At 45.1% G+C, this 17571-nt stretch overlaps 1 protein-coding gene across 1 annotated transcript in view; it reads left to right on the forward strand.

Moving 5' to 3' along the window:
• LOC138293200 (vitellogenin-A2-like) overlaps positions 1–17571 on the forward strand; it is a 383104-nt gene that overhangs the window by 25426 nt on the left and 340107 nt on the right. Inside the window, exons 4-7 of the mRNA XM_069232287.1 lie at positions 5803–6054; positions 6154–6315; positions 6398–6546; positions 13532–13682. Of these exons, the coding sequence (XP_069088388.1) occupies positions 5803–6054; positions 6154–6315; positions 6398–6546; positions 13532–13682 (714 nt within the window). The remainder of the gene's footprint in view (positions 1–5802; positions 6055–6153; positions 6316–6397; positions 6547–13531; positions 13683–17571) is intronic.

A 17571-nucleotide genomic window follows, 5' to 3' on the forward strand; every position in this document is an offset into this window, starting at 1 on the left:
GCTCTGGGTTGGATGGAATTGGGACCTATTTACTATAGGATCTATTGTATAAGATGTATATTCTTTGTTTGAAGCCTGCCCTGGTTTATGTTCTGTCTGGGCTAGTTCGTCTGGAGGGACTGTCTGATTCTTATTGAGTCAATCTATGTCTTCTAAGGCCGTAAGGGGGTGGAATCTGTTGCGCCCTATAGGGAAATCTGATGTTTTTAAAGTTACTCTTACTGGTTGTGGGCTTTTGGGGTTATTTCCCGCTGATCTTTGATAGAAAAAACCTAAGGGTAGTAGTGAAATTCCTTGGGGAGTGGCTTGTGTGGCTCCTATTTCGTGGATAAGTTTGTCCACTAAATTTGGTGACCTAAATGAGAGGACCACGCAGTCACCTTCCAGCACTTTCTTACTGCTGCCTATCCACTTAACTCTCCTGACCATTTTTATATTGTCAAAGAGGGGCCCAACCATACCTGAGCCCAGACGGACTCCTATCCAATTGAGGGCCTTATTTCTCAGAGTCGTCCATGATTCTATCTGCTGATTGCCTAGCGATGGAACGTTAGCCAAGACCACTACGTAGGGTGTGACCTCTGAAGGGAGATGTAATAAATCACTTGGACAATGTAATATATTTAGGGGTTTGGTCCTATTAAATGTGTTCCTCACTGAGTTTACGTAGGGTTGAGTAGTCATAGTCCTCGATGAGCTGTTGCCTACTCTCTTAGCTAATCTATAGTTTGAATCTATTTGATCAGAGAGAGGGTCATGAACTGTAGCAGCAGGGGGTAAAGGCCGGGAAGTTAGATTCGAGTCAAAAACTGGTGGCTGCAATAATGTCTTTCTCAGGGGATCTACATTCGGGTGTATATTGTTTATCCCATTTTGCAAGAGAATTGGGAGTTGTTTTCCTGATTTTTCCTGATCTAAGATCTGAGATGGTATATTAGGATCCTTTATTACGTGGTGTAAATCTTTCTGTTGTATAACCTTTATTAGCTCTAGACCTTCCTCAAGTTTATTCTCCACTCCCTTTAGGCGCTCCAGAATAGAATCCAGAGTGAGGCCTATAGATGATTTCAGAGTGTTTACTAACTCATGTAGATTAATAAGGAGTGATCTAGTTGTGTGTCCTACGTTATTTGACGGTTTCTTTCGGGATGGTTTCTTAGATTGTTTTAAAATTGGAGTAGTTGTTGTGCCTAAAACTGGGAGTTTATTAGGATTCTTATTATCCAAACCCACCTCCAGTTTCCTTGGTCGTTTGGCCTCAGGGGAAATTTCGTCCAAGGAGTAGATTAAATTAGAGGTGTCTTTAATACATCCGTTAGTATACCTTGGTTCTAAGCTCTTATCGCCTTGTTCACTCTGTAAGGAGTTGTTATGCGGTTCTGCGGATTCTATTGGTTCAGGGGAGTGGTCTCTAGACCTCATCATTTTCTCTTCAACAGTATCAATTTGTTTATCTAACATTCCCATCGCCCCTGAGATATATTTTAATATAGATGTACTATCTTTTAAGTTATTTGATTTGGAGTGCTTCCTCTTACCCATATTTTTGTATGGAGACGGAAATCCCTGTCTAAGTAATGAGGGAGAGGGAAAAATGAGATAGGTTAATCCGCTTCAAATGACTATGCTGCACTATCCTGGTTCTACAGATCTTCTCAGGGCGGGGGGAACCCTAGACTGCTGTTTTTGAAATAAGACTACTTTCGGGTTCTTACCCCCTGATTTTGGACTGCTAAACTAGACCAAAACCAAAAGGCAGTGAGCCCTGGGGGGCAAGAACCAAAAATTAAAGAGGGGTGGCCCAGCCTCTTCCTGGCGATGATCAAGTAGAAATGCCAACTTTGGGTGTGTAAGGTAGATTTTGAAGCTTATAAAACGTGATGGAATTCGTGTTCAACAGACATCTATCTCTGGCTGCAAAATCACGAGCAGTTAGTGAATATGAAATATCCTTGTAATGACTGGCTCTCACATGGTCCATAATTCGGAATCCTAACTCCCTGGCGGTACTACCAACAAGAGTTTTTTCAACCACTGGCAATCACAGAGACCACGTACGTGGTTTATCAATTTATAAAATGCTTTATGCTATAATTGGTTGATCTGGCATCCATTTTTTTGTTCTTCATTTGAGGGAGAAATATATCGAGGACTCCTAATCTTCTTAATAGTTTGTACCCTTCTATACGTAACAGGAGTTTTATTTTGTAAGTAATGTTCCCAAACTTGGTATACAAGGTCCCAATGCTTATTAAGAATTGTGTATATCTGTTGGCTAGCTGTACTACGGGTAGTTATAAATGCCAAAAAGCTAGCATTTTTCTTGTTGTTTTAATGAAGATCAGTCTCGAGATTGTCTTAATCTTTTGGGTGGTCTTCTGTACAACATTGGAAGACAATGGGGTTATATCCCCACTGTGTAATCCTATTGATGTTTAAATTAAGATTTTGTTCCCCCATGCACTGATAACTACCCCACATATTACATAATTCACAACATGTTTTACTGCATCATTGATAATATCACTGCAACTTATGCAATGGAACAATATATTTATCTATATATATATATATATGTGTATATATATATATATATATATATATACAGTATATATATATATATGTTATAGTTAGGTTCTGAATTTACACTCACAAAACCAAGAAATATAAGTAAATATAACTCGTGCCCCCACCATGTGCAATTTTCTCATCAATAATTTTATTGCAAATGTTGCAGTGATAATATCAATGGTACCTTAGAAGGTGTCATGAATGATGTAATATGTGGGGAAATTAGCAGTGCATGGCAAGGATACGACTTATAGTTACCTTAGGTCACTAGTTCAGTGACTTTCAACACCGCAGGGACTGGTGGCCAACCACCCCCCACATTGCATCCAGCCCCAAGCCACACAACCCTGGGCAACAGGCAAGTTGTGTAGCCAACCCTCTATAGGCATCTAACCCCGTGCCATGCACAACCTTTGGCCATGTGTAGCCGGAGTTGGGCACAGGACCTGGCCTATGGCTGGGAGCCAACACTCCATAGGCAGCTAACCCTGAGCCACGCATGGTCTTTGGCTTTCCTGGGGTTGGCTGCAGGGCCTGGAGTCACGCACAGCTTTTGGCTGTGCATGGTAGGTGTTGGCTGCAGGGCCTGCCCAAAGGCCAGGGTATGCTGCCAACCCCCATACTCATCCAACCTCATGTCATGTCTGGCCATCGCCTGGGGTGGTAGGCCACAGGTCCTGCCCTTTGGTCAGGCCCTGCAGCCAACCCCCTGTAGCCATCTAACCCTGTGCCATGCATGGTCTTTAGCAGTGCATGGCAGGTGTTGGCTGCAGCGGCCAACCCCCCATAGGCAAGCAAACGCATGCCATGCTCGGCCTTCACCTAGGGTGCCTTGGGAGGCTGGCGACAGGGCCTGGCCTGTAGACAGGCCCTGCAGCCAATACCCCATAGGCATATAACTCCATGTGCAGTGGCTGCTGGCCACAGGGCCTGGCCTGTGGCCAACCCTTCCAGGCACCCTGGGGGGGGGGGTGACATTTAATTTCTGTGAAACGGACATTAGTGACAGAATGCATCCTGACCTGCTTATTTATCCATGAAGAGGCCACAGTTTTAGATAAAATGTCTACCCAACTGTAGTACTTTCTACTGGCTGATTAGTACGTACTACCTCATTGCTTAAATGTATAGTGCATATTCCACACTACAGCCATGTAAAGGTCCCTGAGGTAATGTCTTCAGTGACCTTGTGTGTCAGTAATTTTGGCAATGTGATTGTTCTTCTTCAGAAATCTGCAATAACATGAATCCTCACGTAGCGAAGAGGACTTGACTACAAAGAGTTGAATCTCCATCAAACAAGGGTACTTCCTCTTGGTCATATGTAGTAAGTGCTTCTTGGTTGGTTGGAAATGTGCTCATATTTCTCTTCATCAAGAACACATCTCACAATCTGAGAGGAACACACAACAGGGGCTTTTTAGTAAGCTGTCCATCATCCTAGAAAAAGGCAGAGGATGTGGCATAAAAGCCAGAGTTGCCAACTTTGGAACTGGAGAACTAGGTTCCAATCTCAGTGTTGGCTCAACATCTTGTGATTTTGGGAAAATCACTTAATCTCCCCATGCCCACCAAAAAAATGAATGTGTCCTTGTGTAATGTAACTGGTGCCCATGTAAAGAGCTTCAATACTTTTGGGTTGAGTTTGTGCCATATAAAACAGCAAAACAAAAGTTCCATTCCACTAACGTATAGGTGGAGGGAGCCAACCAGGGGGGCTTTAAAACTTTTTTCCCTTCCTAGGGACCACGAGGCGGGAGCCTCAAGGCCCCCAAAGTCCCTGCCGGCTCCCTGCCTCCAGTGGAAGCAGGCATTGCTTTACTACACACAGAGTAGATAAAAATGCCGCTCCCTGCTTGTGGGAGCAATCCTTTCATCTGTTTTTAGATGAACAGCCCCCTCCCAGTGAGCGGGAGCAGCCTTCGTGCTCCTGGCCACTGGTGGCAGGCTTACAGTTTTCTCTTGCTTGGCCATAGCTGTGAAAGTTCGGGCCAAGTGACTGCAAACTCATGCCTCCTCAGGGTGGGCACCTCAGGAGATGAGGAGGTCCTAGAGAGTGTCGATCCCTAGGGCCATTAATGGCTCTAAGAAGGGGTTCCCCCATCCTTTAGTTTGCACGGGCTGGCCTCGGTGGTGCCGGGCGTACATGGCATGAATGGCCCCCTCCCACCTTAATTTGAAATTCAGGCAGTGGTTGATGGTGGTCCCTGGAGGGGTCTGATGGCCTCTTGCAAAAAAATAACTTAAGACCCAGGGCAGTGGTTGTGGTCCCTGGGGCTCAAAAGAGCCACTGGAGTGGAATTGGTGCAGTTCTCCTCCACAATAGAAATGAAGCCCCAGGGAGGTGGAGGTCCCCGGACTCAAAAGAGCCCATGGAGGGGAGTCGACGCAGCCTCCCTCCAATATGTCAAAAAGGCTTGAGGAAGTTATGGTCCCCAAGACTCAAAAGAGCCTTTGGACGGGGGCCCATACAACCCACTGCTTTTTTTTTTTCTTTCATCCTGCTTTCCCTGGGACCTGGCCCACCCGGGGGCTAAACTGTAAACAAGCGGGAGACCACACTAGTTTTTTTTTATATGTATTTTACACTGGATTCGCAGATCCTTGGTCAGCAAAAAATTTAACAAAAAAATGTTTTTTTGCCTTGTTAGGGTCCCAGGGGGACCCCAGCACCATGGCTAGGGGGTCAGAGTATTCCTACCCTGCCCCCCTTTGTTCACTCTTTTATAGGACTTCGTTGAGTCTTTGTCCCAAAATGGCTGCCAATACTTCCTGGTTGAAGTGTTGGCAGCCAATCAGATCTCAGCATGAGATCCCTGGGATCCGCGTAGCCTCCGTGTCCCTTGATATACAAATTTGGTTTTCCTTTAATTACTCTAAAACTACGGAATAGATTTACACCAAATAACAAGAAAGGCTCTTTACGGGCCAAGAGCTACCTTTCTGCCAAATGTGGTGTAATTCCACTCAGTGGTTTGGGCTGTAGTCCGGGTATACATTTTAAAAACTACATCATAGTTGTGGGATAATACAAAGACTTTGGCCTTTTTGGGGGAAAGTGCTCCAGCTAAGGAGAGGGAATTAATCTGCTGAAGAATTATACAGGTGTCTATACTTACATAAACCTATGTGAATTATTATTCATTTCATTTGAAATCCTGTTTATGTTATACTTAATACACATTCAACAATATCAAATGTCAACACTTGTAAATGCTACTTTTCTCTTAGATAATATCTCCAGAAATCAAAGAGTACAATGGCATCTGGCCCAAGGATCTATTCACCCGGTCCTCAAAGTTGACCCAGGCTCTTGCTGCTCAACTCAGCATACCTGTGAAGTTTGAATACAACCATGGACAAGTCGGAGCCATTTATGCCTCTGATGATGTTTCTGAAACTATTCTGAACATTCACAGAGGGATTCTGAACCTGCTGCAGGTCACCATCAAGAACAAGCACACTGTCTACGACTTACAAGAGGTTGGTGAATCACCCCAGACATCTACTATATTTTCCATGTATTTCATATGCACTGTTTTAAAGTTCATATGAGTTGAGAGTTTTGTTTAATTTCCATAGGAGGGGATTTCTGGTGTTTGCCATACAAGGTATGTGATTCACAAAAACAAGAGGACAGGCCAACATATTATTGTGAAATCCATTGATCTAAGCAACTGCCAGGACAAAGTGGTGCAGAGCCTTGGCATGGCCTATGTGGAGATTCATTCTTCTTTTCAAAAGGTAAGGGTATGTTTAGGAACTGTTTTGGAAATCCCATATATGTGCATCATCACGTTAAAGGTTATGTGTTTTGTGAATTTAGAATTTTAAGAATGTAAGAGGAACTACCACATACACGTATGAGATGAGGCATGCAGACTCTGGTCCTCTTATCGCTGAAGTGACAGCAAGACAGGTGTACCAGTTCTCCCCCTTCAATGAACTCTACGGGGTTGCAGTTATGGAGGCAAGGTATGGCTATAGAAAAGTGTGCTAATTATCAAACTATGTATGACTAATTATGAGGCACTAACGGGCTTGTTCTGAATACCGCCGGTAATGTGGTCGACAACCACCCTGGGGAAACCCATTATCTCTAATTGAGGTAAGTTATGATATTGATATTTGTAAAGTGCCCTTATAGCAGAGCTTCATAAAAGTAAACAAGAAAAATCAAGGAACATTAGCTAGGAACTGACTTTATTGATGAAAAAGCAGGTACTTGAGCTTTTTCCAGGATAAAGGAAGACAGAGAGCGAAGATCTAAAGGAAGTTGTGCCAGCAGACCCTATCTCTGAATGAAACTGTGTTGTGTTAGGAAGATCAAATAGCCATTGGCCTGTTGACTGCAAACCCTGTTGCAGCTTATGAAGCTAAAATTTAACAGCCAGGATAGAAGGGGAAAGTCTCTCTGTGCCAGCACCAGAACCTTACATAGTACTCTTTTTCTAACTGGGAGCCAGTGAAGATCGCTGAGTGAGGGGGAATTATCTTTGTGTTTGGTGCTAATTGGAGTCATTTGAGCTTATCTGCTAGACCAAAATAGATGAGTTTCCTTGGTGAAGGCAAGACTGAATCAAACCCATGACTACAACAGTGTGGTGTCTAGTGGCAACTTATGGAAGGATTTTCCCTAGGTGCTTTATTTGCCAGAACCAGGAGCTGACTAGATATCTGTCCAGCAAGGGAGAGGTCTGAATCAATGTGGATGCAAAAGTTGTGACAAAAGTAGACGTGGAACGGAGAGGGCCCAGGATTACAGGCCACCAGGAAGAGTTCTGTTTGGTTGTGGAATATTGGGTAAAGGGAAGCTCGGTCATGGTTGAGCTTAGTGTTAGACCTGACAGCCTTAGGGTTGTCACCCCTAACTTTTTGCCTGCCTCCCTCCACTTTTTGGACACTGTTTTTGCTGGCTTTTAGACTCTGCGCACTTTACCACTGCTAACCAGTGCTAAAGTGCATATGCTCTCTGCCCTAGAACATGGTAACCTTGAATCATACCTGATTGGACTATTAATTTACTTATAAGTTCCTAGTAATGTGCACTTTATGTGCATAGGGCCGGTAGATTAAATGCTACTAGTGGGCCTGCAGCACTGGTTGTGTCACCCACTTAAGTAGCCCCTTTTCCTTGTCTCAGGCCTGCCATTGCAGGGCCTGTGTGTGCAGTTTCACTGCCACCTCGCCTTGGCATTTAAAAGTACTTGCCAAGCTTAAACCTCCCCTTTCTCCACATATAAGTCACCTCTAATGTGTGCCCTAGGTAACCCCTAGAGCAGGGTGCTGTGTGGGTGAAAGGCAGGACATGTACCTGTGTAGTTTAAATGTCCTGGAAGTGTAAAACTCCTACATTCGTCTTGCACTACTGTGAGGCCTGCTCCCTTCATAGGCTAACATTGGGGCTGCCCTCATACAGTATTGAAGTGGTAGCTGCTGATCTGAAAGGAGTAGGAAGGTCATATTTAGTATGGCCAGAATGGTAATATAAAATCCTGCTGACTGGTGAAGTTGGATTTAATATTACTATTCTAGAAATGCCACTTTTAGAAAGTGAGCATTTCTTTGCACTTAAATCTTTCTGTGCCTTACAATCCACGTCTGGCTGGGCTTAGTTGACAGCTCCTTGTGCATTCACTCAGACACACCCCAAACACAGGGTACTCAGCCTCACTTGCATACATCTGCATTTTGAATGGGTCTTCCTGGGCTGGGAGGGTGGAGGGCCTGCTCTCACACAAAGGACTGCCACACCCCCTACTGGGACCCTGGCAGACAGGATTGAACTGAAAGGGGACCTGGTGCACTTCTTAGCCACTCTTTGAAGTCTCCCCCACTTCAAAGGCACATTTGGGTATAAAACAGGGCCTCTGCCCTACCTTATTAGACACTTGCTGGAGAAGAAACCTGAACCAGAAACTACATCCTGCCAAGAAGAACTGCCTGGCTGCTCAAAGGACTCACCTGTCTGATTTCTACAAAGGACTGCTGCCTTGCTGTTGGCCTGCTGCCTTGCTGAACTCTTGTCTGGCTGTGAAAGTGCTCTCCAAGGGCTTAGATAGAGCTTGCCTCCTGTTCCCTGAAGTCTCAGAACCAAAAAGACTTCTCTTTTTCACTTGGACGCTCCGTGCGCCGAAAATTTCGACGCACAGCTTGTTCCGCAGCGAGAAAAACGCCGCACACCGACGCTGATCGACGCGACGCCTTCGGAACGACCGGAACTTTGCCACACGGCTTCGCAAGGACAACGCCGCCTGACCCCTAGAGGAGAAATCGACGCGACGCCTGCCGTGAGATCGTAATTTCGACGCGCAGCCCCGCAGACTGACGCGCAGCCGGAAAACAAGCAGGAAAATCCACGCACAGACCCGGGACCTCTGGTAATCCCCGCGATCCACAGAAAGAGACTGTCCGAGCGCCGGAAAACGACGCACGACTTCCCGCGTGAAAAATAACGACCCAAGTCCGTGTGTGCTGGGGAGAAATCGATGCACACACCCTTTTTCCACGCATCTCTTCTTCTGTGGCCCTCTGAGGAGATTTTCCGCTCCAAACCAGGTACTTTGTGCTGAAAGAGACTTTGTTTGCTTTTTAAAGACTTAAGACATTCTTATATCACTTTCCAGTGATATCTCTACAAATTCACATTGCAACTTTATTCTTTTTGACCTACAATTATCCTGATAAATATTATATATTTTTCTAAACACTGTGTGGTGTATTTTTGTGGTGTTATATGGTGGTATTGTATGATTTATTGCACAAATACTTTACACATTGCCTTCCAAGTTAAGCCTGACTGCTCGTGCCAAGCTACCAGAGGGTGGGCACAGGATAGTCTTGGATTGTGTGTGACTTACCCTGACTAGAGTGAGGGCTTTTGCTTGGACAGGGGGTAACCTGACTGCCAACCAAAAACCCCATTTCTAACACTTAGATTGAGAAAAATAACGGCCATCCAATGTTTTACCTTGGTTAAAACATTAGCCATGGTGTCTTGAAAGTAGCAGCTGTGTCTTGAATAACTGTCACACTGGATACCACCTGAGTGCTTTCAGCGTAGAGGCAGAAATTTCCACCCAAAGTGTTGAGGAGTGAAGGTAACAAGAGCTTGAAAAGATTGCACAGCAACAGGTTGAGCTCTGACCTCTGTGGTACCCCACAGGGAACGTGGCAAGGGACCATTTTGAATGGAGTAGGGAAAGTCTTCCTGGTGCTGTTGGTCAGAACTGATCTGATCCATTTTAAACGCACCCCACTGAGCCTTATTTGCTTTAATTTCACCATCAGCAAGGCATGGTCAGTGGTGCTAAAGGCTGGTGAGAGATCCAAGAGGCTGTGGTCTCTGACCCCACCATGGTCCATAAGCCTCTGCATATTATTGAGGTCGGAAGTTACCACTAGTTCTAAAATGGCCTAAAGCGTGCATGGAGTGGGTGCAAGATATTGTTGGCTTTGGGTAAAGCGTGAAGGGGGATGAGAGCTAGAGTTTCCAAGATCTTTTCCAAACAGGGTAGAGGAGAGACAGGCCGATAATGTTTCTGATCAATTTTAGGAGGCAATATATGCATGTCCGAATGGTGCTAGTAAAATTGCATGTTTTTCTCCATTATGGCACGTCTCCCTCCAAGTACTAAGTGAAATGATTTGCAAATGAAGATAAGCAGCAAAGCACTTTTGTGTCCTACTTTGTCAATTCAGATAGAAACAGTTTGTGCCGGAGCTGTCCTTTGAGGAATCATTGTTTTCTGTTGGTCCATTTAGTTCAATAGAACAGACACATAAACACAACTCACAAAGTACAATGAATTGCTACATTGCAGATCAGATCTGGACATAGGAGCTTCAGTAAAATGGAATCATTTGATGATTACTTCATTTTACCGGAAGAGATTGTGGCATTACGCAAGAGCTGCTGACTGAATCTGGGGAGCCAGGTTCGAGTCTCGACATTGACTCAACTTCCTGTGATTCTGGGCAAATCACTTAATATCCCCTTGCCCAGCAAAATGAACGTGACCTTATGGAGGGTAATTGGTTCTCTTTCAAAGCTCTGCAATACCATCAAGTTGAGTTTGTGCTATATAGAGCTGCAAAAAAAACATGGTGACTGTCTATGAAGCCTGCAGTCAGATCATCTTTGGGTCATCATGTTGGGTAAGTGAAGAAGTGGTCTGGACCACCCACTGCTTCCTGGACACTTCTACACTCACCCAGCATGCACCTACTATTACATAGCTGGGTCTCCATTTCAGGGTGTAACTCAAATCCCATTCAAGAAAACATAGAACTGCAATGTTTTATTGCAAATGGAAGTTATATTGTACTGTATCTCTATAGGGCAAGACATAGGGAGGGGAAAAATCAGGCTAAGGTCAGCAAGGTTATAAGGCACGCCAAGCATTTAGGCAACCAAATTCCTTTGAGTTGGGGATCCTCAAATTGTAGCTACTGCCATTGGACTGTAAGTGGGTGAAAGGATCATTGTGTTTTTCACAACAACAAGTGGCTTCTTGGAGGCAGTTTCTTTATTCTGGCAGTTGAGTCAATGTTTCTTAGATTTAAATGGTGAAGGGAAATTGTTTAAGCAGTTTGTTCTTAAAGAGACGGATGGGTCCTCCATCCTACCCTTGCCTTAGGAGTCCATCACTTTGCTTTTGGAATACTGCTGGAGAGATGCAGGTCAATGTCCATTGCATTAGGATTCACCATGCAATCTGTCACTTAATCAGCAAACTGCCTTTCTTTCGCAATTCAGAACTATCATGGCACACCCCCTTGACTTAACAAAAGATAGCCTCTGCTTTTTCGTCTGACTCCCAATAATATGGTCACCTTTGACACCTCTGGCCACTGGCACCCCTAACTGAGATCTTTCTCCTTCATCTGCCACCTACCTTCTCCATTTTTGTGTGCTCAGAAGCCATGTAGCTCATTTCTGCTTCTCTCGGGCAATAATTTAAAGTGCAGTGCAAAATCAGGAGGAATTGCCTTTATTGTTATTACGTTTCATAATGAAACACTTCCAGATTTAGCATTTTGCAGAAATAAGTTGGGAACAACCAGTGAGAATAATGCAAACATTTGTCGGCGTGTACTTAGGAACTGTTCATGGTAAATCTGTGAAATAATGTGCTATTGCTGCATTTCTCTAATTTTGTGGTGGGGCAAAAGATGTACACTAGAAAACAAACTATATATTGTTGTCTATTGCAGTACTATTGCATGCTGAAGAATCTGGTCACACGCTGTAGAGCTTTCTTGGGGTTATGCTTTAAGCATGATCCCATTAATCAATGGAGGAAACATTTTATTTACTTTTATTATATGTATCATTCAGTTTGCAAACCCAACTGCACCCTCTTTCTCTCTTTGCTTCAGGTTCGTTTATCAAGCATCAGTGGTGGATTGTCTAGATGCTTAACCTATGTGAGGGTACTGGAAACACTGACTTATGGGTTCATGCTTAGTTTGTCAGGGGATTCACTCTTGTACAGGGTTTTTGAGCACTCAGTTGAGTTGGGTGACTTGATAAGGCTTCGTCCCACCAGGACTAACTGCAGGACAGACGGCTAGCTGCACTGTTAGCAGAATAGCTGGAATCTTAAATGTTGAGTTACTTATCCATGCTTAGATGTTATCATTTCCTCCTCCGACACTGATATGGTGGTCTAAACTTTGGCTACTATATGGAATGGAAAAACATGCTGCAATGGAACATGAACAAATTAGCAAGTTTGAAAAATATATGTAAGGCATTGGCCACATGAGAAAAGGTCCAGTAAAAATCTCAAATGCGTTGCAGGATCAATGTATGTCAATTAAGTCCATCTTCTCGATCTGCTTTAGATACTGATTGAGGTAATTGCCACGGTGCCTCGACAATCTGATCTTTAGGCCCAATTGTTTATCCTTTTCAACCTCAGAATGATAGTTACTGTTATTAGGTTATTCCAATCCTCAGAATGCACCACCTCAACTGTATTTATTTTCGTATTATGTGGTGGAATATTTTATTTCTACACCAAGAAAATCAAAATAAGTTCGGGTGTTTGGGTGCATTTGGTTGTTATTGGTGTATGAATGCAGGAGGAGTCTGCTGGCTCCGACCAGGGAAAATGTCATCTTAAGTAGATAGTCAAGAGAACAAGGGATGGGTAGAGACCCATGTGTGTCCACCAATGAGAGTGCAGAGAAGCCTTCAGCAAGGAAGGCTGGGATCTTGCTATTGGTAGATTCTGATCAGTTTGCCACCTAAATTAGCTTGCCATTTAAAGGGTCCATCCAGTGGATGATGTCACAATAGATGTCAAAACCTAAGCACACGTCATCAATAAAAGCAACATTCTAAAATGCTGATTGTTAGTGATAGCAATGCAGATCTGGATATAACCCCTTTGGGCATGATACTGAACTATGTTTCTTCCAATGAATGGCCAAACAGTTTAAGAGTTTGTTAGGCAGTAGAGACAGTTTAGAGCAACAGATTTATGCACCAGGACAAAATAAAGCAAACAGATGATGAAACTACATGTAACATATGTGTAACACGTACGTAAAACACGACTGAAAGACAGATTAAAAGAAAATCTTGGTCTATGCGTAATCCTTTTTAGAAAAACGGCAAACTGATTTTAAACTGTTTTTGATACTAATAGACCAGTAGGTTCAACGTTTGCGACGGAATGAGGGCGTGACCTGCAGGACATGAGCAGAGAAGCCGGCAAGGCTGCCTACACTGGTCAACTAAGTACATCGATTGGGAGATAGTAACAGCTGTTATATATAGAACGTAGTATCAGCATTGTGGATACTCCGGTGCAATGTTGGCACTTTAAAACACATGAGTGCACACATTTAAAATCTTTACTTCTTGGTATGGTATTTTGAAATGGAATATATAAACACTAAATGCCTGTTTTATATTTGCATGTCGATGCTGTCTTCGTATCTTTTTCAGACAAGTCCTTTCCTTGCTTGAAACCAGAAGTAACCGAGTAAACACACCACGAACTCAACTACAAACCCGAGGGAGTCTTCGTTATAATTTTGCAACAGAATTGCTTCAAATCCCAGTTCAATTGGTGAAGAACACGAGACCCGAGACACAGGTATACCGCGCAATAGATTTAAATATACAACCAATGCAGACGGCGAAAGAAAAGAGATGTAGTGTTGTTTTGTTTGAGTCCAAGAGAGATGTGCTTATTGATAATGCTGTTTATTTGACCTTCAGTCTGCTTTACAGTCACTTGCGAGCACAGTGAGCGATTGCAATACACAAAACAATAAAACTCTAATCCAGGGGTCTTCAACCTTTTCTGTAATCAGAGCTACTTCTGATCAATGAAAATCATCCTCCGATACTAATGCTAGTGAAGTCACAGTGACGACCCCATCCAAAATTGTCAGCAGTGATCAAATCAATGCATTAGGCAGGGCTGCCCGCAGTAAAGTGAAAAAGCTTGGAATGCAGCTACCCGCCTGAGCTCTCCACCACGGTTATTGCCTTGGGACACGGTGTATGCGCAGTCACTTCAGTTTGACCTTTGGCGGTCCTGATGGGGGTGCCTCGACAGATATTCTGCCACATTGTTGACACCTGGGCAGTAGATGACTTGAAACTTGTACAGTTGCAATTCTAGAGCCCACCTGTCAGTCCTGCATTGAGCAAGTCGAACACTGCCGGTGAGGAGGGGAACTAGAGGCTTGTGGTCCATAACCACTCAGAACTTGTGTCCGCACAAATACAAGTGAAAGTGATGACAGACCCACCCAATAACAAGGGCCACCCTCTCAATCTGAGTCTATCAAGTTTCTTTTGCAGAGAGTGCATGGCTAGCATATGGCAAAGGTATCCATTCATGATCAGTTTGTTCCTGCAAGAGCACGGCTCCTAGACCAACCGGGCTAGTGTCCACCACCATCTGTGTCTTCTGCTGTGGGTGAAAATAGGTCATGGTGGCAATTTCCAGGAAAGCTTCCTTGAGGAATTGAAACACCTTCCCTTTCTTGAGGTCCCACTCCCACGGCACACTACTATGGGTGAGAAGTCTAAAAGGCTCCGCCATCGTCTCAAGGTTTGGAATAAATCTTCCAAGTATGTTTTCATACCTAGAAAACTCTGCACTTCAGTGGGGTTCGGGGGTACAGCTGAGCTTCGGATTGCTTCAGTTATCTTGAGGTCGACCTGGAGCCCTTAGTAGGAAGCTTGCCTGGTGTGTGGTGAGCACCTATGGTGTTATCACCTTATACCATGTCCAGGGATCCCCTATTAGTTAAGCGTAGGCAGTGTCTAGGAAGCCAGGGCTTTCTAGAGGTAGCTGTGGATAAGCAGCCAAGACTTATCCAAGAGACATGCAAAGCTTAGTCACACAGCACTTTCACGCATGAAAGAACTACACAGTGTTACAACATAAAGGTAGTTTATTATGGTAACACAAATACTACAATACTAATAGGCAGTCCCCCCAATTGGATGTGAGTAAACACGCTAACTATATACACAATAGCAATCAGTAAAGAGCATAAAAACAACAAGCATGGGCAAAAGTATTAAAAAACAGTGAAGGCCCTAGGGGAGGGCAAAACCATATACCAAATAAATTGAATGCGAGATATAATCATCCACTCATGCATGTGGAATCGTTAGAGAGGATCCGGAGGAACTAGGAACCCCAAGAGGTGACTACCACTGTGACCCACAGTGACCAGGAGAGCAGAGGTAAGTACCTGGTCCTCCCAAAAACCAACAGGAGGACTTAGAAAAAGGATTGTGCAAGACCCAAACCAGACTGGAAGGAACCCAAAGGTTGATTCTGGATGAAGAAGACCTGCAGAGGAAGGGGACCAAGTCCAGTTTGTGATGGAGTGTCTGGTCGTAGCAGGAGCCACTACCCACCCTTCTGTGGATGCAGGACCGGGTGGACTGGGCACAAAGAAAACCAGCTGTGCAGCACAGGAGCTGAAGAGGAGTCCCTGAAGTGATGAAGATGGTGTACCACGTTGGCTATCGGGTTGCAGTTGGTCAGTCGTGCAGAAAAACCACCAACAAGTCTTGCAAATGTAAATGAAGAAAAATAAGTGTTGCAAGGCTGAAGAGGACTAGCAAGGCCCAGGGTGCTCGACCCAAGGTGGGGAGACTGGGGTGACCCTCAGCATTTAGGAAAGTCACCACAAGAGGATGCAACCCCCACAGGCAACCCAGTGGAACTAGGCACTGCAAGTCGCAGTCAGGCCCACTCAGCACACCTGAAAAGGAGTTCCACGTTGCTGGAGCAGTAGAGAGGGGACTGTGCTTGGCAGGAAGAAGTTCTGGGGGCCGGGGATACATGGAAACTGAAGATCCCTTGGAGCAGGAGCAAACAAGCCTTGGTAGCTGCAGGACTCACTGTGCACAGGGGTACTGCCCTACAAGGAGAGGCAAGGGCTTGTCGTCTCCCAAGTTGGACATCTGGCAGAAAGGACCAAGGGAACCACTCCAGACTACCACCTGTGATGGAGGATCCAGGTGGTGTCAGAGAAGAGCAGATCCACGCAGCTGGTCGTCATTGCAGTTAGTGCCTGTAGATGCAGGGGAGTGACTCCTTCACTCCAAGGGAGATTCCTTCTTGCTCCTTGGTGCAGGCTGAAGTCTTGTCAACCTCAGAGGATGCACAGCTGGGGAAATGTTGCAGTTGCTGGAAGGAGCCGGAGAAACAATCTTGCAAAGCGAAGTCCTAGCTGGGGTTGCAGATTGTCGGTTCCTGAAGAGTCTAGTTGTGGTTCCAGTGGCCAGAAGATGAAGTAAATAATGCAGAGGAGACCTGGTGGAATCTTGCACGTCGAATCTGAGGACCCACCCAAGAGGGAAACCCTAAATAGCCCTTGAAGGAGATCTGGTCAGCTAGCAAGGTGACCACATATCAGGAGAGGGCTGTGACATCACCTGCCTGACCTGGCCGCTCAGATGCTCCAATGGGCCTCTGCTCATCTTGGATTCAAGATGGCAGAATCAAGTGACCACCAGGAGGAGCTCTGGGCAGCACACCTGGTGTGGTGATGGACAGGGGAGTGATCACTCCTCTTTCCTTTGTACAGTTTAGCGCCAGAGCAGGGACCGGGGTCTCTGTACTGGTGCAAACCAGTTTATGCAAGGAGGGCATCAAATGGCTTTCAAAGGAAACCAGTGGCTCGGGGAGGCTACCCCTACCAAGCCTTGTAAACACCTATTTCCAAGGGAGAGGATGTTAACTCCCTCTCCCACAGGAAATCCTGTGTTTTGCCTTCCTCTGCCTGAACTGGTCAAGCAACAGAATGGCAGAAACCTGTCTGAGGGTGTCAGCAGTGCGGGCTGCCCGGAAAACCCCAGAAGACTGATTGGAGCTATACTGGGGGTCCTATAAGGAGCCCCTATAGTGCATGGAATCACACAACCAATACTGGAAATAGGGGTATGATTCTGACATTTTTGAGACCAAACATGCCTACGTTCGGAGTTACCATTATGTAGCTGGACATAGGTAGTGACATGTGTACAGTACCCAGGTAAAATGGCTTCTCTGAACTTACGAAGTCTAGTGCAATGGAGCTGGAGTTCGTAGGGGCTCCTCTGTTTAAGCAGGGGTGCCCTCACACACAGGTACCTTCACCCTGTCCTCTGGGCTAGGAGGACCTACCATAGGGGTGACATATAGTGACCTGGTGCAGTGACCTGTGGTGAAAGAGTGCATGCACCTTTCCACACAGGCTGGAATGGCAGGCCTGCAGACACATTTTGCATGGGCTTCCGTGGGTGGCATAACACATGCTGCAGCCCATAGGGGACCCTGGGTGCCCCAATGCCCTGGGTACCTAAGTACCATATACTAGGGACTTATATGGGGCCACCAGTATGCCACTAGTGGGGTGTGCAAAGTCCTAAGCAACCAAATGTAGAGGGACAGAGCAAATCACTGGGGTCCTGGTTAGCAGGATGCCAATGAAAACGGTCAAAGCATACTGATAGCAGGCAGAAAGTGG

The sequence above is a fragment of the Pleurodeles waltl genome, chromosome 4_2 (assembly GCF_031143425.1).
Source record: "Pleurodeles waltl isolate 20211129_DDA chromosome 4_2, aPleWal1.hap1.20221129, whole genome shotgun sequence".
Classification (NCBI taxonomy): Eukaryota; Metazoa; Chordata; class Amphibia; order Caudata; family Salamandridae; genus Pleurodeles; species Pleurodeles waltl.